We start from the raw sequence: 24,131 nt of genomic DNA, 5'->3' as shown, positions 1-24,131 counted from the left end.
AAAAACCCTAAATACACATGTCATACTCACGAGGACACACACAGGCCACAAAAGATGACAAGGAGTTCCTGCTGTGGCTCAGAGGAAACAAATCTGACTAGCATCCATGAGGATGTGGGTTTGATCCCTGGCCTTGCTCAGTGGGTTAAGGATCTGGCATTGCCGAGAGCTGTGGTGTAGGTTGCAGATGCGGCTCGGATCTCGCATTGCTGTGGCTGTGGTGGAGGCCAGCAGCTACAGCTCTGATTTGACCCCTAGCCTGAGAACCTCCATATGCCTAAAAAGACAAAAAAATAAAAAACAAATAATAAAAAGACGACAAGAAGAAGGCAGCCAACATTTGCAGGTTGCAGAAGTCAGGATGGAGCATCCTAAATCTGAACTTCCCACTCCGTGTACAGTACACGAGCTCAAAAAAAAAAAAAGACTACACACACACATGTTGCCATACACAGATTCTGCAAATCCATCCTGCTCTTTCCTCTTAGTGCTAATTTACAGGACGTGGAAATTCATTTGGCTTTGAAAAGTCAAAGAAAAAGATGAGCAGGTGCGGTAGACCAAGAAAAGTGAGGCATGAAGATGTTTCCACCCTTCCAGTAGAGAATAAACTTGGCAGTCAGCAAGCCAAGAATGGTCTTGGACAGAAAACTGCCAAAAACCAGCCTTGCAAATGGCAAACTATTCCAATGGATTCTCACTGTGAGTCGGTAGGTGACACTGATAACAGGCTGCTGCTGCTGCTGCTGCTGAATAGATCGAGAGTTCTATTCACTCTACGAAGCCCTGAGCCTAAATTTGGGGGGAAATGAGGGCCTGAGCCACTGTTACTGCCTTCATTTGTTCTGGCAATGATGAGATGAGCCCGCACAAGAACCAACCTCTTTGCCCTTTTGCAGCCCATGTGGTTTTTACTGGGCCCAATAGGAAAATTCATGAAATGGGAAAACCCATACAGTGCACACTGAGAAAGCTGTGTCCGCTCGTCTAAAGCCTGGTGGGATTTCTTCCTTCTGACTAGACTGGAGACCCAAGAGTGAGCCCAAAATCAAGATGAGATCCTTTCACCCGGTCATATCAACATCTCCTGTTAAAATGAGCCATTCTGGAGCTCAGCACTCACATGTGCATCAAGAAAAATGCCTGGTCCCTAAAGCAGCAGCCCAGCCCGCCTTCACTTACCTGCAGACACTGGATTTGCGGGACATGGTGGTGCTGGGAGAGGAGGGTGGTGTCTGGTATGACCAACTGTAATCAGAACCTTTCAAGTCCAAAATCACCTATGGGGACAGAGCCAGGAGGGTGAGCAATGTGCCGAGAAGGGAAATGTTATCCATCAAATCTTTTTTTTTTTGTCTTTTTGCTATTTCTTTGGGCTGCTACAGTGGCATATGGAGGTTCCCAGGCTAGGGATTGAATCGGAGCTGTAGCCACGGGCCTACGCCAGAGCCACAGCAACTCAGGATCTGAGCCGCGTCTGCAACCTACACCACAGCTCACGGCAACACCGGATCGTTAACCCACTGAGCAAGGGCAGGGACCGAACCCGCAACCTCATGGTTCCCAGTCGGATTCATTAACCACTGCGCCACGACGGGAACTCCTATCCATCAAATCTTTATACCCATTGTAACACTGAAATTTTGCCATCATTGAGGAGTGGCGATCAAAGAAAAAAATGTTAAGAATTTTTTTAAAAATCAAAAAATCATGGAGTTCCTGTTGTGGCTCAGTGGTTAACGAACCCGACTTGTATCCATGAGGCCATCGGTTCAATCCCTGGCCTTGTTCAGTGGGTTAAGGATCCGGTGTTGCTATGGCTGTGGTGTAGGTTGGCGGCTACAGCTCCGATTTGGCTCTTAGCCTGAGAATTTCCATATGCCTCAGGTGCAGCCCTAAAAAGACCAACAAAAAAAAAAAAAATTAAAGAATCATAGTACCAATCCATTAAAACTATATTCCTTATTCTGAGACAAGCAAAAACATAATTACTGGGGTGCAGGAGAGGGGGGACCACTAACAACGTGACAACAACAAAAGAAAAAGATTTAGTTACACATTAACAATTTTATAAGAGCCATTTACACCCAAGGTTAGAATATATAGGATTTTTGTCTTCTGGCACCACACAGACAATCACAGATTCAAGGTGTGATGATCTTACGTCTAGGTCTCTTGACAGTCAATGGTCACTTGTGTCCTATTTGACCATTAAAACCTGGCGGAATCACGACCAAGCCAATTCTCTTACAATTGCTTCCACATGTGTCTCCCTTACTTGGCACCAGGCTGTTTGAGTGTAAGATTCACCTTCCGTTATACCGCAGGTGCTCAATTAATGTCTACTCACTGGGTGAAGGCCTGCATGCTGCGGTCTAATAAAAGCCATTTCCTAGGATGGAAAACATAAGCTCTCAAATTCGTCTTCTGTGTTGGCTCCCAGGGAGGTGGTGAGAATTTTACAAAGGGCTGAAGCCAGCAAGGGATTTATCAGCTGTTTCCCCAAATAGGCCTCTTCCCACTGGATCTAGTGTTAATGTCAATGGAACCACATGAATCAACATTAAAAAAAAAAAAATCGCCGTTTTCATAAGAGAAACCCTCGTACATGACTTAACTTAGAATGGGAGAAGTTCAGTGAGAATGACTTATAACGATAACTAAGACACACCACTGACATGCTCCTATGAGCTTTTATTTCTAGAGGGTCAGTGAACACGGTGGCTTAGAGCATATGGGCTCTGGACACTGATAGCTTGGTTTAAATCCCAGTTTTACCAGTAACTAGCTAGGTGAACCTGGTTGAGTGATTTTCTCTCTCAGTGCCTTCAAAGTTCTCTGGAAAGTGGGGATAAGAGTGAAGATTAGGAGTTCCCGTCGTGGCGCAGTGGTTAACGAATCCGACTGGGAACCATGAGGTTGCGGGTTCGGTCCCTGCCCTTGCTCAGTGGGTTAACGATCCGGCGTTGCCGTGAGCTGTGGTGTAGGTTGCAGACGCGGCTCGGATCCCACGTTGCTGTGGCTCTGGCGTAGGCCGGTGGCTACAGCTCCGATTCAACCCCTAGCCTGGGAACCTCCATATGCCGCGGGAGCGGCCCAAGAAATAGCAACAACAACAACAACAAAAAAGACAAAAGACAAAAAAAAAAAGAAAAGAGTGAAGATTAGCAGAGCAAGTCTATGCGAGGAGCTTAGAGCAGTGCCTGAGAGACAGTAAGTGCTCTGTAATGACCAGGGACAATGTAAAACACAGGTGTTATTTTTCTCTTTTTTAGGCCATAGCCGCAGCATACGGAGGGTCCCAGGCTAGGAGTTGAATCGAATTGGAGCTGCAGCCGCCGGCCTACATCACAGCCACGGCAAAGCTGGATCCAAGCTGCATCTGCAAACCTACGCCGCAGCTTATGGCAACGCTGGATCCTTAACCCACTGAATGAGGCCAGGGATCGAACCCACCACCTCATGGTTCCTAGTCGGATTCGTTAACCACTGAGCCATGACAGGAACTCCTATGTTGGGTTCTTAATGCACTGAACCACAAAAAGAACTCCGACATGGGTATTATTTTAAGTGAGATATTGCCGCAGGGAACCCTCAGGACCTTGAACTTTGACCTCTGTGGTTTGCTCTCCCGAGGCCCTAGCCCACAAAACCTGCCTGTTCACTTGAGGAGGGCAGCTTGTGAGGGTCCATGGTCAGGCTTTTCAGATCTTCTGATATGGTCTGAAGGTGCGTTATTTCCCCGAGCATCGAGATTTCTTCTTCCTGAAAGTAATTCACAACCTGTTGTCACCAGCAATTCACATCTATCATCTTGATCCCACTGTTTTTATTAGGGACAGTATGTAACGCTTTCAACTTCTCAGAAAAAGGCATCCAGGGGCTGGCAAGGTTTTTTTTGTTTGTTTGTTTGTTTTAGGGCCGCACATATGCGCGGCACAGGGAAGTTCCCAGGTGGGGGGGTCGAATCAGAGCTGCAGCTGCCAGCCTACACCACAGCCACAGCCACGCAGGATCCAAGCTGCGTCTGTGACCTACACCGCAGCCCATGGCAACGCCGGACCCTTAACCCACTGAATAAGGCCAGGGATCGAACCCGCATCCTCATGGATACTAGTTGGGTTCATTACCACTGAGCCACAATGGGAACTCCCAGATTCATCTTTGCTGAAGCCATTACGAGCCCTTTCTTTGGGGTCACGGAGATGAAAAAGTAATCAGCCATAATCATGGCGAGATCCTGCACAGGGAGGAACAAGCCACAGCAAACACGTGGGGCTTGCCCCTAGTGTCTGGGGGCTGGCAGGCCTGCCTGAAGGTCTGCCGTGCACTCTCACAGGAGCCTCGGCACTGCCCCCGCCCCATGGGCCAAGGGCCGCCTCCCCCGCTTCAGTGGATGACATCATTTGGAGATATTTCGGTCCGGATCTGGCTGCGCTGCGACAGCCCACTGTGTTTCCTGGAGATTAAGTGCCCCCTTCTTTCTTGTTTTTTCCACCAACTTAATCCGTGGCAGGTGAGGCAGGAATGGGGGACTATGGAAGAAACAGTCATGCACTGTCCCAAAGCGCCAAGCCGGGGCTGTGGGCCCAGGTAAGAACGAGTCATGGAAAAGCAGAACAGCTCACACGTGGGCATTTTGCTACAGGGCCGAGGGGAGGGAGCTGGCGCCTGGGTGTCAAGAAAGCCTACGACCGAAGTTCTCAAGGCACGCAGCTGATTTACTTAAAACTTAGGTCTGCCCTGATTCCTGGAGGCTTTTCCATTATTACTTTCACAGCCACTTGCTGGCATTTGGCTTGGCTGGTGGGTCTCAGTATCACCTGGAGGACTGATTTATTTAAAACCAAGATGCATCGGTCCCCACCCTCAGAGCTAGGTATTCAACAGCTCTGGGTTGGGCCTGACAATGTGCATTCCTAACCCGTTCCCAGGTGCTGCTGCTGGCCTGGGGCCCACACTCTGAGAACCACTCTGAGGGCCTTCTGGCCTTGGGGAGAAAAAGTAAGTGGAACCCCTGGGGCTAAGAACACAGATGCTGGGGCTGCGTGGCCATCAGCAAGTTGTGATAACTACTGGTCCCCAGAAATGACTCCATCATGATGCCTGACGCATCGCAGCTTCTCAAGGCCTCTAGAGTGGGTGGGCAAATCAAGGAGGGTCTTCTCCAAACTGGCAGTTTCAGCCTTCTGGAACTTTCCACCAACTCACAATCACAGGCCGCAGCATAGAGATGAAGGTGCAGAACCGGCCCCGTTCTTCGATCAAAGCCTTCCGGACAGCCTGCTTCTCTGTTTCTTCCAACAGGAGATACTTATCGTTGACGTCTTGGAGCGCGCTGTCCAACTGGGGCTGGATGTCGCCTCGCCCTGCAAACAAAACAAAAAGCCCCAAGTGTGGCTTGCTGAAATACCAGCTCCTGGAACCAGTACCCTCGTCCCTCTGTCCTTGCTGGAGTGGAAACCACAATTTTCCAGGACATTAAAAAAAAAAAAAAAAGTATTTATTTATACCCAGAATGGATTTAAAGAAGCTGCTTTTCTAGGACCAGACATTTCCAATTTCCAAGGCCCACAGGGCACATCTCCCCCAGTTTATCTGTGACAGGTAAAATTTCCTGGCCTAGCTCTTCATGCCTTGCCTTCTAGAACATTCTAAAGGGATAAACGAGGTGAGTGCCTATGGACATTTCCAAAAATGGGCACGAGCTGGCTTTGTTGGGTCATTCTCAATGAAAGAGCCTCTGTTGGGACAGAAGTTTCTGTCCCAGAATACAACGCTGGCAAACATCAGCTTGCCTGGCTCTGGGGGACCCCTGGGACTCTTTGGCAGTTATTTGAATTCCCCAGTGGAGAGTTCTGAATGCCTTTCCTGTAAAACAAGGCAAGCAGCAAAAAGACCTGCAGTCAGATCTCTTACTGGGGCAGGACTAAGGCGGTGGGATGGGTGCCGAGCCTGGCTCACGCTCAGATATCATCTGGCTCCGTCCACAGACCCCAGCTGTGCAAAGGCAACACTTCAGTAACTCTAGAACCTGGTGAGCAACTGTCTTTATGAATAAAGTTTTATTTGAACACAGCCATGTCCATTCATTTCAGGTTGTCTCTGCCTGCCATCACCACACCTGCCAGCTAAAGCTGTGTCTCTCAGACTGGCCCCTAGACTGAGAATATTTACAACCTGACCTGCTAGAGGGAAAAGCCTGTAAAACACAGATAAATATCAACAAACGTGCTGGTTCTGAGGGTGTGGCTACTAGAAATCTGACCTGCAGGTGGGGACAAGAGGGTGACCTCCCGGGAGGCCAGCTCATGAGTGTCCACCCTGGACTCTCCATGCTCACCTACTGCCTGAACCAGAGGAAGAATTTCTAAGCTCCTTCAGGATGGAGGCTTGGACTCCCCCAGCCTAGCCCCCAGTAAACTGCCATCTGTGTATCCCACGAGTGCTCCATGAACGCTTAATCATTTTAAACAGAATGTTAGAGATGGCGGGGGCTAGGGGTTATCCAAGCTGCCCCCAGTTCAGTGGAGGAGGAAGCCTAGAGAAGGTGAGAGCCCTTGTCCCAGGCCATGCAGGGAGGGACAGGCACATCAGGACAGAGGCCACCCCACCTGGCCCTCAATGCTGGACTCCGCCACCTCTACCCGCTGCCTCAAGCCTGGTGCATGTATTCCCTCCCCTCCTAGGAAGGGGCCTGACCAGTCCCCACTCAGCCCTCCTAGAATGACGTACAGAACACCAAATGCAATGTGTTATTCCTTTGAGGAAATGAAGGGTCAGGGAAACTGCCTTGCCTCTAGGAGTATCGTCTGTATTTCCTCACAAGCAGATGAGAAAGCTTCATTTGGAGCAAGAGGCTTCAAGAATGTTTGCCTAGAAACAGTCATTGGATTTGGGGCAGGGATCACGTTGTAAGCACAAAAGAGAAAAATCACAGGCAATCAAAGGTCACCCTCAAAAACACCTTAGACGGCAATTTGAGTACAGTCAATGGCCTGTACCTGGAGTCAGGTGAGCGCACCTGTGCCCTGCATGCACACGGGCAGTGCTGGATTCCATGCCGGAGGGGTTTTATCCAACAATGGCATCATGTGCAAATTGGCTCTAAGGAGTTGGGAGGTATTTTCTTTTTTTTGTCTTTTTTTGTTTTTGTTTTTTCTAGGGCTGCACCCCCAGCATATGGAGGTTCCCAGGCTAGGAGTCAAATTGGAGCAGTAGCCACTGGCCTACGCCACAGCCACAGCAATGTGGGATCCGAGCCACATCTGTGACCTACACCACAGATCACGGCAACGCCGGATCCTTAACCCACTGAGCAAGGCCAGGGATCGAACCTGCAACCTCATGGTTCCTAGCCAATTCATTAAGCACTGAGCCATGACGGGAACTCTGGGATGTATTTTCAAGGGGACCCACCCACCCATTCCTCCACTTAGACAGTATCTCCCCCCACCCCCCACGATTAATTCTCACCACTGCTCCCATTTCCCACCAGGATGCCCGGGGAGCCACCCTCACACTGTTCCTGGACCCTGAGTCATACGTTTTACAAGTTTTTAGTGGACAGGAAACTTGTCAAATTATCATCCTAGTCTCCCAGGGGGACTTGTTGAGGGGAGGGGGGCAAGGGTTCCCTCTTGAGGGAACCCCCCCACCCGTGGACACAGGCCTCACGGAGGAGGGGGCACCCCCCCCACCCATGAGAATAGGAGTTTTCTCTATTTAAACATGCTGGCCTACGGAGTTTCCATTGTGGCTCAGCAGTCATGAACCCAATGAGTATGCATGAGGACTTGGGTTCAGTCCCTGGCCTCAGTAGGTTTAAGGATCCAGTGTTGCTGTGAGCTGTGTAGGTCGCAGACATGGCTCGGATCCTGCATTGCTGTGGCGTAGGCCAGCCGCTGCAGCTCCAATTCGATCCCTAGCCTGGGAACCTCCCTATGCCACACACATGTGCAGCCCTAAAAAGACCTAGGACTAGCTTGTGTGGCCGAATCCACATACCCCAAATGTGTACATGATACAAGCCCTCCAGTAATGAAACTCTCTGTTATTCTACCCAATTCCCAGGGCCTGTGGGGTGAGGTCACGTGGTCACAGCCGGTCCAGTGGCCTCCTGGTCAACCTCTCCCTCTCTTCTAGGATGCTCCAACTAGGGACCCAGGGAGGGCTAGGGACCAATCGGCGTGTTCTTCACTCCAGAGGAGGAAGCTTTGATGGTGAGAGCAGTTTCTTTTAATCTCAGCCTAGAATTCTAAGAAACTGGGAAAACAGGTATCTTTTCTTCCTTTCACAAGTTATAAGGCACACGTCTATCTGTAATGAATAACACTGACTTTTACAAATACCCTGGCATAGGAAAGCAAAGTGACTAGAACCAAGCGTTACCTCATCTGGTAAATATAAATTTAAATCATTCCATGATTAGTCAAGTTATTTTCAATATGTATTATAATTAAAGGACTTTCAAATTGTAGTATTTGAAAATAAGTATAATCTGTAAAGATGGCTATGATTACAGCCCTAGTGAGTACATTTCACTTTGGGATAGATCATAGCCTAAAAACACAATGTTTACTTCTTAAATTCACTAACACAACATGTAATTATATTTATTAAAAAAATAACTGTGGGAGGAATTACTCCGTGTCCCCACTGGATGTACTGGTTTTAAGACACAGTCATCTTCTCAGGTCCACAAGCGCAGAGTTGTCTCGGCGCTGACTTCATGCACACAAGCCTGTTCACTTCTTTCCCAGCAGTAGCGTCGGGAGGACAGCCACTGCCCATGACCCCAGCACAGGTCCTGGCGATTCTAGCTCCCAAACGGACTTGACTCTGTCTCCTGCTTCACCTCTGTGACTGCCATCTCCACCGTGCCATCCCGACCTCTCACCTGGACAGCTCCACCAGCCCCTAAACATGTCGCCCCGACTGCACGTGGTCCAGCTGTGCCCAGAGCAGCCCCATGTGACTTTCAAAACACAAATCGCCACTTTTCACCGTCCCATGACCTTAACCTGGCCTGTCCTGCAAGGCACCCGTGGATCAGTCTGTCCACTTGCGCCTTCAGCTTCTTGGACCACCCTCTGCCCTCCTTCCTGCCCTCCTCCCTCCACTTTCCAGGCAGGCGCTTCTCCAGGGTCTGGCTCCATCACACCTGCACGTCCGCTCGTGCCCCTCCCCCCACCAGTCCAACACCTGTTCATCCAGCAGGTCATGGTCCTTCAGGAAAGTCCTCCTTGAACCCTCTCACCAGACTAGGGTTCTCTTCTAGGAAGTTCCTTATATGTATCTTTCATGACACTCCTCCCAGCCCTAAATTCATCTGTATTTCTTCAGTTCTGTGATGTATGGCAGTCTCCCCTACTGACCACCCATGAGGACAGAAACTGTAAAATTTTTTTTTTTTTTGTCTTTTCCATGGCCGCACCCGCAGCACATGAAGGTTCCCAGGCTAGGGGTCTAATTGGAGCTGTAGCCGCCGGCCTATGCCAAAGTCACATCAATTCGGGATCCAAGCCGTGTCTACAACCTACACCACAGCTCATGGCAATGCCAGATCCTTAACCCAATGAGCAAGGCCAGGGATCGAAACTGCAACCTCATTGTTCCTAGGCAGATTTGTTAACCACTGAGCCACAACAGGAACTCCCCAGAAACTGTAAGAAGACAGTACCGCGTCTTCTCCCTCAGCTCACCTACCTGCAAGGCAGGTACTCAAATATTTGCGAATGGGGAGTTCCCATTGTGGCTTAGTGGTAATGAACCTGACCAGTATCCATGAGGACATGGGTCCAATCCCTGGTCTCGCCTGGTGGGTTACGGATCTGGCATTGCAGTGTAGGTCGCAGACGTGGCTTGGATCCCGTGAGTCTGTGGCTGTAGCTCCGATTCAACCTCTAGCCTGGGAATTTCCATGTGCCACAAGTGCGGTCCTAAAAAGCAAAAAAAAAAAAAAAGAAAAGCAAATGATTGAGGCCCTGATATAATCATTTGATCTGAGTTTGCTCACTGGCTCAACCACTGTGCCCTTAAATGGCCTAACACTGGAAAATGAGCAAATTCCAGGACCGCTCATCAGCCAAAAGCGGGGCCGGGGGGGATGGGTGGCGGGTGGTGCCTGAAACGGCCTTTCCAGACAAAATTCCTGAGCAAAGCCTTGCTTGTGACCTTTTCTGTAAAATCTAAGCCATCTCAGTCTTGAGATTTTTCTTCCCCCTGCCAGTTTCCAGGCGGTAGCTGGATGCATGCTGGAGAATTCTGCTGAACAGCCGCCAACAGCCCCTTACTCCCCCCCCCCACACACAGGGGAAATCATATGATTCTTCTTTTTACAAAAAAAAATGCTCCTGGGGCAAAGCATTATTAACAGGCACCAAGTTATGGGCCAAAGCAGCACCCCTAAAGGAGAAGGGATTTGATCTGATTTTTTTTTTTTTAAGTAGGTAGAGTTCACAAAGCTTTTTGGAATGAAATCAAGATCCTGTATTTCCCCAACATTTACATTTCAATTTTCCTTCATCTTGACGTAAACGTTCAGGGTGGGAATTAATGCCCCTTTTGATGGGGGGGGGTGGGGAGACAGGCTGGGGGGAGGTGGGAGGGGCCTTGCACAGGACCCCTGAGCTGGGAGTGGGCACAGATGCCACCCCTCTGTCTTTCTCATTCAGGAGTCCACAGTCTTTGAAGCTTCCCTTGCACGGCAAACATAAGCCCTGGGAACAAAGGGGGTGAAACGCTCTGCGTAGTAACAGCCCAATCAAAAAGCCAGTCAAGTGTGACAAGCATCATCTGGAAGCCCCCAGCCTCTTCTTGCACACGCTGCAGCCTACAGCGGAGCCTTGTGGCTAAACCAAGCCAGATGTGGTTCTCAGGCAAAGGGCTTTCAAATGGGCAAGAACCAACTGGAGACACGCTGGGCCATCCGAAAAGAACCCAAAGCCATCTCTTTTCGCCCAGACAGATGCATGGAGAAGCCATTAGAATCCCACAAAACGACTCCCATCTGCTCCTGACACATGCATGCAAATACCGTACTTCATCTGAAGATGCCTGCTTTTTCACATTTTTATATCTTACAAATTAAGATGTCTTACAGTCAGTGGGGCATCAGTTTAATGGGGATTTTTTTCTTTTTTCATAGTCCAGAAAACAATAGTGCATCTTACAACTGATGGCATCTGAGTCAACAACATATGGGATATGAATACTGAAAAATGGGCTATAATTATAGCAATGCAAGCTGATGCTGGAGACTAGAACTTGGAATTAAAAAATACCCCTTTTCCACCAAAGGAGGCTCTCCTTATCACCCCTTCATACATCAGCTTCCCTGCCTAACACCCTGCAGCAGTTTTTGATCGATTCCCAAAGCAAAACCAAACAGAAATCAAAAGAAAGAGACGTTTCATCAGACAAGACTTGACGCTTTGGAACTTAAAACATTTTGAAACAATTCAATTTCTGTTATTCTTTCCACAGGCTGTGCCTCAGTTTCTACTCATCTGTTAGATGTAAAACACAGCTCTGAGCTCACACGATTGCTGTGAAACCAAATGCATTCATTCCCAGAAAGTGGTCAGCCCAACACCCAGCACCTGGGGGGGTTCTCGCAATGTGTCGGAGGCCACGGGCAGTCATTCGGCATCTTTGAAGTCCTCCTTCTAACCCTGGGCACCTCGGCAGGGGACAGCATGCCTCTGGGGCAATGACAGGCGATAAAAACTCTGGAGCAGCGAGCCTCAGGGGACTTCCTGGTTGGTGACCGTGTGGATATGCCTGGCAAGGGAGGAGGGGCTCTGCACCCACCCCCCAAGCCCCCCATCCTCTGGAGCTCTTTGCCTTGGTGTATTCTGTATCCTTTATAATAAACCAGTGGTCACGAGCATAGCACTTGCCTGAGTTCTGTGAGTTATTCAAACACATCATCAAACCTGAGAGGGTTCATGGGAAACTCTGAATGTGAGGCGGGTTGGCAGAAGAATGGGTTGCCCATGCTTGCAAATGGTGATGGACGTGGAGAGGCCTTGTGGGACTGAGTCTTTAGCCTGTGGGGTCTACACTCGCTCCAGGAACTTAGTATCTGAACTGATGCAACCTGTAGGTTGGCGTCAGAGAATTGACGCCCCTACCCTGCCATCCAGTCCTGCACTACACACCCTGCTCAGTGTTCTAGGAGTAAATCAAATCCACATTGTGCAAGGAATTGATATGGTGAAATTAACACTGAGAAAAGCCCTGGGCTCCCAGTGGTGCACTCTCCCTGCCCCCACCCCCCACTCTAAACACATCTTCCCGGCTTCCAGATGCGGCTCTCCACACCTTGACACTGTCTCATCGTTCACAGGGGACATGCCAAGGCCTTTGTTTCCACTCCTGCAACCAATCGTTTGCAGCCAGAGTCACAAGCAAGGAACAGAGCAAAGAAGCCTCTGCACTGTGCACAGCAAGAAAGCCAGGGGACCCAGCAACAGGTAACTGGGGCTTCAGATCTGTAGGTGGGAGTTCCCTCAGGGGAAGAGGGCCCCCAGAGCCACTCCTCTTCGAAGAAAAAAAAAAGGGGGAGGGGGGATTGGAGGGGGCTGAGACACACTCGGTTTTTACCACTGAGGCAGGGACAATGATTCTGATCCGCTCATTGGCTGCACGTTTCTGGGGCATCTAGAGAGTGGTTTCTGCCAGCTTCATAAGAAACAGGCGGGGAGATGCAAGCATCCCCCATACAGCCAGGGGCTGCAGAAACCACTGAGCCAGAGGAAAGGATTCAGCAAAGCACAGGCTTTTCGCTTTCTCTGCTTGCAAGAAAAGAAGGGTGATGGGGGAGGGGAGTTTAGTTTAGTTTGGGGTCTGATCAGAAATGGGGCGAGTGGTAGAACCATCCAGAAGCAAGCTGTTGGGGCTGAGCAGTGGGTGGGGGTCACTGTGGTTCTCAGCCCCCAAAAAGCCGGCTTGGGGTATCACACGATTCCCTTTGGGCCCCCCGCCACAGCACGGTCATCTTTCTCTGAGGTCCTGATGCTCCCGTCTAATCGGTGACGGCCACATCGTGGCGCACGCTGTCCCTTACACCTGGCGCAGCCCTCGCTGCATTCTCCACAGCCAATCCCTTCTTGTCCTCCTCGTCCCCTGCCCACGTCCAGCGTCAGTGGGTTCCTCGAGCCTCACCCCATTGCTGGCTCTCTTCTTTCTACTCATCATGGCACCAAGCACAACAGATTAAACTACAGGTGACCCTTGAATAACATGGGTTGGAACACGGGTCCACTTACATATGGATTTTTTTTTTCAAAAAATATGGAGTCAGCTTCTGAAGCCACATTCTGCATCTTGCAACTATGTTTACGAGCTTGGGGTGGATCCGCGAATGTGGAGCTGCAAATACGGAGGGCTGACGATGGGCCTCGGGCATCTCGTGGTCGGCGGCACATCCCAGAACCACGTGCCCTCAGATCCCGAGGCATGACTATAACTGGTTTTCTTCCACTGGAGTCTCAACTCAGGGAGCAGTGTATTCCCGGCTCAATAGATTTTACTGAGTTATAAATTTCGTCCCTCTGGAGGCCCCCTGTTATTGCTTATGCAGGGACCTGGGATCCAAGGTAAATATTTCTAAGCCACAGGAACGTTCCATATATATGCATTTTTTTTTCTTTTGTTAAACCAGAACATTTTAACTACCATGAAACTTGGTTAACACACAGATTTCCAGGTTCAAAAATGATTTAAAACTTGTACAATGAGGGAGTTCCCTGTGGCTCAGGATCTGGTGTGGTCACTGCAGTGGCACGGGTTGGAACCCTGGCCCAGGAACTTCTGCGTGCTGTGGGTGCAGCAAACAAACGTGTAAAATAAAACTTGGGAGGGCTTCAAGCCATTCGGCTTTCTCACATCCTCATGCCCACGTTCACTGATGTGACTATACGTCACTGAGGCTTAGACCTGGGAATCCACCTCTGCACGAGCGAGAACTGGGAGCACGGGCTGCAGAGATTCTCCCGAGAGGAGCTGAATCTAAGCCACAAACGAAGAGGCTGAGTGGTTCCTCCTCATATACTCATCATTTAAAACAAACAGTTGCCCCATTTTTTCCATGCACTGACTCATGCCAGGCCTTCAAGCAAAGGTCCTAATAAAACTCTATGTCCTCAAAAAGCTACCTATTATATGATTCCTTTCCCCCTTTTTTGGCCACGCCCATAGATAGCCCTTGGAAGCTCCCAGACCTGGGATTGGACCTGTGCCACGGCAGTGACCTACGCCACAGCAGTGACAATGCCAGGTAACTGCTAGGCCACCAGGGAATTCCCTGCATGATTCCCTTTACAAGAAACGTCTGGAATGGGCATATCCATAGAGACAGAAAGCAGACGAATGGTTGCTGGGGGCTGGGGAGGGAGGATGAGGCATGACCGCTTCAAAAGGCAGGGCCTGTCTCTTTGAAGTGATGAAAACGTTCTGAAATTAGCAGAGATGGCTGCACAACACTGGGCACACACTAAAAGCCACTGAAACGTATGCTTTAACGTATGCATTTTATGTTACATGAATGTTATCAAAATAAGCCAAAGAGTGGCTGGGTCTTACCTTCCTTCCAAAGGTACACTACCAACTGCTCAAGCTGTTTCATGACCACAATACTGAGAATCGGAAAGGATTATCACTTTCAAAAGGTGAGGACACCACCCCAACGTCATCGTGGTGACGGGAAGGAGGCAGAGCTGTGTCCCCGGTGACCGCCGGTCATCCTGCCCCCCTGGCCCCATCAGAGGGGCCCTGGGTGGTTTGGGTTCATTGCGGAGGACAGAATCCAATGCAAAAACCTCCTTGGAGCTGTTCAGCGAAAAGGCTCAGCGAACACTCAGGCACACCAAGGCAAGATAAACCACACAGACAGCTCACGGACAGACCTTTCCAAGACAGAGGGACAGCCACGACACTCCGAAAGCCACTTGAAGTTTTAGTAGCGATGCCACCCACAGAACGAGGATCAACATTCAGTCAAGAAGAATCATTTTGATTATTGGATTCGAAGAGCAGAAACCTTTGAAATGAAACGTTTCACAAACTCTGCTGAAATTAGAAATACTTCCGATTTTTTTAAAAAATAAATGGTTGATTTTGAAAAAACTATAGGATCCTGGGGGGGGAGGGGACAAAGGTAAAGATAATTGGCAAGCTTAATACAACCAAATCTGATCTGGGATTTCTTCTGAGGAGCTTTTTAGTGTAGCTCTACATTGTTTGGTTTGCAATATAAATACACACATATACACTTAGATATATATGTATGTATACATACATTTATTTCCTGTGGAAAGGAAGGTTTGAGTCACTCTGTATTTCTTTTTTCCATGAGTCTAGCACTGAATTATGAGGATGCAAAGGCTCTTAGAATGTTGAGCGAACCCATTAAAGGGACAGACTTCGAAGAAAGAAAATGATTAATTGAAACACAGGCACACACAGATTTTCTTAAAGTGATGGGAGATTAGGAAGGCAGCACGATTGATTGTTCTGAACTGGAAGGAAAACTGGGGCAACTAGCATAGGTCTGGACAACCACGGAAAGCCCACAGCAAGGACCACACCGTGACCAGCCACCAGAGATTCAGGATGACAGACTTACCGAGGGCGTCCACTGGCGGGGGGGCACACGGTGAGAAAGTGCAGGATACACAATTGACACAAAAAGGAAAATAATAAAGTCAAACTGGTATTCGAGCAGCAGTCCTACCTCCCTTTCATGTGTTAAAACAGTCCATGGCTTGGCCACCGAATTTTATACCAGGGCGAGTACACCCATATCCACTAAGAGCTGCAAATCCAAGTTTCCTCCTCTGACTTGCTAAGAGTCTCTCCTTCCCATCTCAACAGAAATCTTTCTAGTTAGTAATCATTGCTCCCAGAGAATGCAGCCAGTGTTTTGTTTTGTTTTTTTTTCTTTTTCCTTTTTTCTTTCTTTTTGTTCAGCCACGCCTGTGGCACGTGTTCACTCCCAGGCCAGGGATCAAATCTGAGCCACAGCAGGGATGGCATTGGATCCTTCACCCACTAGACCCCCCAGGAAACTGCAGTCAGGTTCTCTCTTAAAAAGAGCGATGAAGACTATATTTCCATAAGAAGCCAATTAAGATGCTTGAACAAGAAAAGCTTCTCGGTGTAATTTATTGTATCTTGAGAGGTAACCAGGGAAACCGGGATCTAAAGTTCAAGCTGGGGTGAAAATGGAAAAAAAAAGTTAAAGAACTTAAAATTTTCATACAATAGCAAAGACTATGCTAACACGGGACTCTGTGAGTCTCTTTATCAGGTTTATAATATTAGCTTTATAGCCTCTGCTGAAAAGTGACACATTTATCAATCATAATGTCAGCCTCAAGGCTTCCCCTGGTACAATGCTCCAGTTCCCTCCCTCAAAGTCTCTGATCACCTTTTAGTAGTTACGGATGGAAACAGAAGGCTTTGCCATAATTCACGTCTGCATTAAAAATTAATAATTATATGGGAGCTAAGTGAGAAATAAGGCTACTGAGGTTGTACACAAAAGTGCGCAGAGAGCATCAAATGTTTCCCACTCGAAATCCTCTCTGACTCCCCCCACCCCCCCACACCAGCTGGGGGAATTCTAGGACCAACTCTAGGACCACAAGTGTCATGAGCTGACATCAAACAGCAGGGCTTGAGGAAGGTTTAAGAGAAGCCAACCAGGGGGGTGGGGGGATGTGCCTGGGCTGTGGGATGGAAATCCTGTGAAATCAGATTGTTATGATCATTATACAACTACAGATGTGATAAATTCATTTGAGTAATAAAAAAAAGGAAAAACAAACAAACAAAAACAAATTATATGATCCTCTCAAAAAAAAAAAAAAAAAAAAAGAGAAGCCAACCAGCTTGGGGCTTCTGGGTCAGCTCCACATCACGTCCCCACCTGCCTGCAGCCTGCGTCTTGTTCCCTCTCCTGTCGGCAAGGCTGGCTCAGCCCCATGCACTAAGCCCGGGCACTAGCCTGGAACTTCTCAGAGGGCAGAGACCGCCCTTCCAGCCCCAAATCCCTGCCTCGTGTTTGTGCCCAGCAGGTGTTCAGCAAGCCTGCCTTCTGCAAAAATAGCTATGTTCACCCACAGCTGGAGCACATGTCCAGGATTTTTTTAAAAAATGACTTTAAGGAGTTCCCATCATGACTCCGTGGAAATGAACCCAACTAGGATCCATGAGGACGCAGGTTTGATCCCTGGCCAAGCTCAGTGGGTCAGGGATCTGGTGTTGCCGTGAGCTGTGGTGTAGGTCACAGACGAGGCTCAGATCTGGAGTGGCTGTGGCTGAGGCTGTGATGTAGGCCGGCAGCTGTAGCTCAGGTTCGACCCCTAGCCCTGGGCACTTCCATACATCGAGGGTGCGGCCCTAAAAAGCAACAAAATAAAATGACTTTAAGGTAAATTCTAACTAATCACAGTCCCCCAAAATATTAGTTTCTTGACAGTAATATTTAAATTCTTTTAGAGTACAAATTACCACTCCCTATAGGATAGTTGAAAAGAGTGAAATACAGAATGTGGCAAAAGGTGACATAGATGCAGAGTGAAAGTCAAGGCAGATTAGTCACGCACCAAAATTACATCCCATGTGTGTCAGCCTATATCAAAGGGAAGTGCCACTCATCTTACTTTTGAAAAGGAGAGTCAAAAGAATTTTTAGATCAAAGATCAGTTTTGGCAGAAAGCTGCCTGATAATCTCCTGAAAACATATTTAAAAGGAAGTGATTATTGGGCCGTATAAAATCAGTTCTATCGGGACAAAAAAATTTCAGTTCTATCAGGACAAAAAAAAAAAAAAAAAATGCATCCAAAGCATTTGTCCATCCTAATACATGGTATAAGTCTCAGAAGGAACTACTTTATAAGCCAAGAGTCTAGGAAGCTCCCACTTGAAGGAGATGAAATAGATGGGAAGGTGTTTGAGCAAAAAGGGAAACTTCGGCTAACCAGGCCCCCAAATAACTGGAAGCCTCAAATAACCAGATTTCACCTAGCCCTTAACTTGCAGACTTCTAGTCCATTCTCAGGCCATACATTTTCTAGGAAAGCCCTTTATAACAAACATTCACACAGAATGATGACTCTGGTACCTTCTAGAAAGTCCCAGTCACCCCAGAAATATACAAATGTGAGTTTTTAAAAAGCGCTTATAGGAGTTCCCATTGTGGCTCAGCGGTAACGAACCCCGCTAGTATCCACGAGGATAGGGGTTCACATGCCTGGCCTCACTCAGTGGGTTAAGGATCTGGCGTTGCCATGACCTGTGGTGTAGGTCGTGGATTCGGCTCCGATCCAGCATTGCTGTGGCTGAGGTGTAGGCCGGCAGACGCAGCTCCGACTCAACCCCTATCCTGGGAACTTCCATATGCCATGGGTGTGGCCCTAAAAAAAGCTGGGGGGGGGGGGAAGTGCTTATGCATTTTTAGAAAAAGAGTGTTTTATAAAGGAAAGAAAGAAAACCTGTTTCCTGGCTGTACCCTGGGAGTTACTACAAAATCATCTGGAACCTTCTTAGCTACTGATCTAACGTGACTGGTAGGTGGAAGAACGGCATCACGGGTCCCTCGTCTGGAAAGACCAAGACCATCAGAAACATGGTTGGGGCTGAGAAGACAGACACTTCAGAAAAGCCCTGTTCACAACCTCCATGCTCTCAGCCTTCAGGCTCACATGGCCCCAGAAACCTCATGAGTGAATGACAATGGTTCCCAAGTCCTGGACCAGAAGCACTTCCTCGGGCTCTGTGTCTGGCACCTGTGTATCCTGAACCCTTTCTATCTGGCGCCTTGATGGGAAGCTCGTTATCCTCACGAGGCAGCCCTCCCAGGGCTGGGCATGTCTAATCGCCAGAAACTTCCTTTTGTGTTGCACTGCAATCAGCCTATCAGGTGTCCCCTGCAGGTCCAAATCCTGCACTTTGAGTGACAGATGAAGCCTGTTTCAGCCTCCATGCAGAGTTCAGATAAAAGGATTGTCACTGCAGCCAAGACCTTAAAGGCCTCTGAAAAGAAAACTCTGGAAGAGGGAAAGAAAAAGAGCTCCTTTTTCCTACTTCATCCTTTTCACCAAACTCCCCAACCTTTTCCAAGCCACAGACCTTTCTGAGACCCTCTCTCCAAACCCACCAAACTTTTCTATCTCAACCTGCCATGTTCTCATTTGAGTTAAGCTCCAAATTTTTACCAGCAAGTTCTTCCAGGGGACCTCAGATTCAGTGGAATATGGTTGCAGTTGTATTGACATTGACCTCAGACTCACTCAAAGGTTACTGGCCACAAACCCTATTACTTGTCAAATACTAGCTCCCAGGTGCTCCAGCTGGACAGAATGTAAACTGCTGAAGCACCAAGACCAGGAAAACACATCCACAAGAGACAACTGGGTCCAATACTAACAGAAAAACTGACTGTGGATGAAAATTCTGTTGCCTTTAACTTGAACAGCCTCATGGTTTTTATAAGAACTGGGGGGGACATTTTTTAGAAATGCCGAAGCTTGCAAACTTTGTCCTGTCCTTGCCCCTTCCACCCAACTATCTTCTCCCTCCAAAGGTATTTTCTTTTCAAAAAAAAAAAAAAAAAAAAATTGGGGGGGCTGCACCTGTGGAAGTTCCCAGGCCAGGGATGGAGCCTGAGTTACAGGGGTGACCATGCCGGATCCTTAACTGCTGGACCACCAGGGAACTCCTCTAGATGTATTTTCTTTTCATTCCCAATGAGAACTCCTCAGGTAGATGAGGAAATTTGGTTTTTGGAGTTTCTACCTTAAAAAGTTGTCTCAAACACACACTAAACACTACCCACCTACAGAGAATACTGATGTGGCCCCAAAAAAGCCCACTTTAACAGTTGTGGTGCAACAAATTCAAAACCATCCTGTGGAGATGAGCCTAGAGGGACTGTCACCTTCTCAAGTTCAAGAGAGAGTCCCTACATCTTATAGGTCTTGGCAAAATGTTATGAATGCTTGCAAAGTAGATGTTTGAGCAAGACTGTTCTCTTTAAACTCCTGGTCCAAGCTGGAAGAACAAAGCTGGGTCAAGGATGATCAGCTGGCAGGGGGTGGGGGGTTGGGGGGCTCCTGCACCGGCAGCCTCGTTTCCCTTATCCAGCTCCCGCCCTCATGAACACCATGAAAAATCTCCCTTAATACAGCAAGGATTCCCGGCTCCCACTGCAGCCATTTCTAACATGCTCACAAGACCTAATAAAGGGTTTCGGAGATTAGAGGCTGTGAAGGATGGAGGAGAAAATGACATAATTTCTGCAATAATTACTACAGAACATGTGCACAGAGGCTTTTATGCCTTCTCCCAAGGCTTCCAAGAAATTTAGGTTTCATCACAACGCACAATAAGCATGGAAACTGTCACATTCTGGGGACGGGAGGGGGAGGGAACGAGTCAAGTGCTACTTTGCAAAGGTAGCAAATTAAGAGCTATTCTGCACTCGGGGACTTTAATTCAGCTAGAGTCTATCAGCTCCTTGCTGTTCGCAGGGCTATCACGCAAGCAAGTCTGACTGAAGACTTTTCTGCTTCCCAAAAAAATCAAGCCACATGCTCACTTGCCCAAAGCAACACATGAAGGGCAGAATTTGTAGAGTTACCTTTTTTGGCTTTCTTCTGCAGTTTCAGTGTATCTGAGGACTTCTTTTTTATCTCTTGGCGAGCTTTTTTATATTCTAAGAGAAAGGAGAATATTGAGTAATTTTACCACTTTGCTCAACAGAAAACATTTTAAGAACAGCCATCACTTTCAGCATTGCAAGCATAAACCCCGACATGTGATAAAATAGCTTTCCTGGAGTAGGATAAAAATCTCATGAGGACATTTAAAACCCCGGGGCTGGGAACACAAAAGCCAAGAACATGCACGGGGGTCTTTCCATATAGTGTCCACTCATACCAGCTTCGAAGACAGACAGCACTTGGGAATATTTCAATAAAAATGAAACATTCACGATTGCTCAAGCTCAGGTCTCAGGACCTATTTTCCCTACTATCTACTTCCCCAAGGCCCAAATGCACAGTGCTTCACTCCAAAGAGAACTCATGTTGCTGAGATGCTGGCCGGATGTCACAAATCAGAAAAGAGCAAGCACCTCAGGCTACAGCAGAAGAAACCAGACCACGTGGGGAAAACCTGGGAAAGGCCCCGCTGCCTCACTGCACTTTAATGCCCAGGCCAGACACGGCGACACGGAGGAGGGGCAGCCACAGGATCCACGTTCCCCACCAGCCACCTCCTCTCCCCCCACCCCTTCCCATTTCTGATGCTGGCATCTTCGTCACCCAGGCAGAGACACCTGAAATGACAGTCGCCTCTGACACTTCTCTCCTGTGCTGCCTTCATATTCAATTAATTGCCAACTCGGCCCTTTGTCACAAAGCCATCACTGACCTTTCCCTCCAACCAGCCCTACGTCTAACAGAGCTGTTCTATGCTCTTTGGCATCACCCCTTAGCCAACCCTCTCCAGTTGCATCCCTCAGAGCTGCCCACATGCTGGCCCTCACCACACTTACTGCAGGTCGTATGACGGCGGAGCAAGGCCTCCTTGGCCTTCGCACTGCCAGCGCCCTCACCCTTTGGCTCTAGGAAGACCCACGGGGGGTGGTACCTGTCTGGACCACTCTGTCCCCAGAGCTGGCACGTGAGGGACTGAGAACCACTGGCTGAAGGTATACACAGAAGCTGGCCAGTTCTGGGCAGGAGACCCAGGTTAGCTTACATCATTAAAAGTCTGGCTTAAAAAAAAAAAAAGTGGAGGTCCCACTGTGGCTCAGTGAGTTAAGAACTTGACGTAGTCTCCATGAGGATGCAGGTTTGATCTCTGGCTTCGATCAGTGGGTTAAAGATCCGGCATTGCTATAAGCTGCAATATAGGTAGCAGATGCAGCTTGGAGCCAGTGGTGTAGGCCAGCAGCAGCATCTCCAATCCGACCCCTGGCCTGGGAACTTCCATATGCTGCAGGTGCAGCCGTTTAAAAAAAAAAAGAAAGAAAGAAAGAAAGAAAAGGAAAGAAAAATTTGGTTTTCAAAATGTGCTAAGATGTTTTAAGCGTAAGTCTCTGGGATTGAAGCCTGCTGTTACAATTCACCTTTCTGGGGGAGTCGTAGCATGCAGCAGCTTAACGTGGGATCTCAGTTTTCAGACCAGGGATTGGACATGGGGCCATAGTAGTAAAAGCTCTGAATCCTAACCACTAGACCACCAGGGAACTCATAAATGCCTTTAACTCAGCTGATCACGATCAATGCCACTGACTGATATTTCATGCCCCAAAGCCAGCACTGAGTCCCTTATCCACCAACCCTGAAATATCCCAGGGAGAAGTGGGGAAAGAGTGGGTCCTTAGGGTGACATCAAGGAACCCAGCATGCACAGGCAGCAGCTGGTGACACACCATTGGAGACTAACATGCGGCAGATGCCTCTCCCCGTACCTTTCGCGTGGTCTTTATCCAGCTGGTTGGCTACTTTCTTCCACTCTTCCATCTGCTCTTGAAGTGGGTTAATCAGACAATCGATTAAAGCACTTGAACCAAAAGAGAAAGGGAAGGAGAAATCAGACAATCTGTTGTCTAAGTTTACACTTGAGGTCCAAACATCACAGTTACCTGAAGCAAGACAAGGGGTCACACTAAGCCCAAGGTCACATCCAAATCCCCTAGTTTCATCACAACTGTGTGTGTGCTTTTCAATGACGGTTAAGAAGCTGTACCACGTGACTTCTCATTGCCCCTGTTTCCAGCCCAATACCGGTATTAACACGCAAGGCTGCAGTCGCCCCTCTGGTGCCAAGGCCCTCACCTGATACCTGATAGAAACTTGGAGGGTGGGGCCCCAGCATCCCTTTTTAAAGACCCCCCATGAGTCTGATCTGCATCCAGGACACTCAGTTGTGCCTGGAGACTATGTGCGGGCAGCCTGGAGAAGGCACGGGGGCGTCCAGATACATCCCTTCATTTCATGCAGTCTCCCCAGCAGACCACAGGGAGTGGAAAGGTAGCTCCCCAGAGAGAGCAGTCATGCACCTCGGGGGACCTAAGTGGTTTTTGTGCAATGAAGGGAAAAATCAGTGCGTTCCTACACTATAGAGATGCTGCTGAAAAATTAGAAAACGCCCATCAATTGTCTGAATCGAACTGGTGAGAACTACCAAAAAAAAAAAAAGCGTTCTGAAGATTGCTGTTTGATTTTGGGCCTCCTGAAAATCTCCAAGTTCTGGGTATTACCTCCTCCTCTTCTTATTAGCAGTTAAGCCCCACCCCTGCAGGGGCCTCCTCCAGCCCTCACTTCCTCCAGGTCTCTGTCCAAATCTTCCTTTGGAACAGAGACGCTCCCTAATCAGCCTGTGTGCAACAGCCACCACCCATCCCCTGTGTTCCTCCTCGAGTCACTTATCACCACTTGACATTCCAGCCAGTTTATATAGTGTCCGGAGCGTAAGCTCCGTGAGGGCAGGACGTGGTCCTGCTCATGGTTGTTGAATTGGCATCTCGTCATGGCTAACACAGGGTGAGCTGTCGCAGGACTGGCCCAAGAATAAGGGAGGAAGCGCTGTGGGTGCTATTGAAGAATTTCAGCACCTGCTCCAGTGGGCGCTTCTGCTGTGGGAACGCTGCATACATGTGCACTGAGAACCCTCCGGAGGTTCTGACACCCATGGGACAGGGTCTGGGATTCCTGCCCGAGATCATGGCCTGTCAGCAGCCGGCCCAGGACACAAACCCAGGCCTGGCTGCCTCTAGGACCAGGCACGTCCCACCACATTCTATAGCCTCTCCCAGCGGCCATACGAGAGAGTCAGAGGGTGTCTGCCCGGGGAGCCTCTCCTACAACCTGCAACCCATAAGGCAGAGCAGTGCCCAACTGCCCAACTATGCTGATGTGTGTGGAAGAACGTCTTCGTCTCCCTGGAACACTGGAGATTCCACATCCTCAAGCCAGCCTCCCCATCCTGGATGCTTGGGAAACAGACCAGAGGCTGGCATGTGGAAGCTTCCAGGAGCTACCAATGCCCTCCTCGGTGGCCCGGGAACAGGATGGCAGCCCACACCTCACACTCCAGCTTGTCTTCCTAA

At 48.7% G+C, this 24,131-nt stretch overlaps 1 protein-coding gene across 9 annotated transcripts in view; it reads right to left on the bottom strand.

Moving 5' to 3' along the window:
- Window positions 1–24,131, bottom strand: part of MTSS1 (MTSS I-BAR domain containing 1) — a 171,360-nt gene that overhangs the window by 14,334 nt on the left and 132,895 nt on the right. For 5 of the 9 annotated variants that reach the window (XM_047783276.1, XM_047783281.1, XM_047783277.1 and 2 more), the window contains exons 5-10: window positions 22,491–22,582; window positions 20,652–20,726; window positions 15,632–15,643; window positions 5,212–5,369; window positions 3,658–3,765; window positions 1,183–1,280 (exon numbers count right to left, since the gene is read on the bottom strand). In XM_047783276.1, coding sequence (XP_047639232.1) covers window positions 1,183–1,280; window positions 3,658–3,765; window positions 5,212–5,369; window positions 15,632–15,643; window positions 20,652–20,726; window positions 22,491–22,582 — 543 coding nt within the window. The remainder of the gene's footprint in view (window positions 1–1,182; window positions 1,281–3,657; window positions 3,766–5,211; window positions 5,370–15,631; window positions 15,644–20,651; window positions 20,727–22,490; window positions 22,583–24,131) is intronic. The other 4 variants (XM_047783280.1, XM_047783282.1, XM_047783284.1 and 1 more) reach the window with 1 other exon arrangement.

The sequence above is a fragment of the Phacochoerus africanus genome, chromosome 6, assembly GCF_016906955.1.
Source record: "Phacochoerus africanus isolate WHEZ1 chromosome 6, ROS_Pafr_v1, whole genome shotgun sequence".
NCBI lineage: Eukaryota > Metazoa > Chordata > Mammalia > Artiodactyla > Suidae > Phacochoerus > Phacochoerus africanus.
Note: the sequence above shows the minus strand (reverse complement) of the source record. Positions and strands in the feature narration are given on the sequence as shown.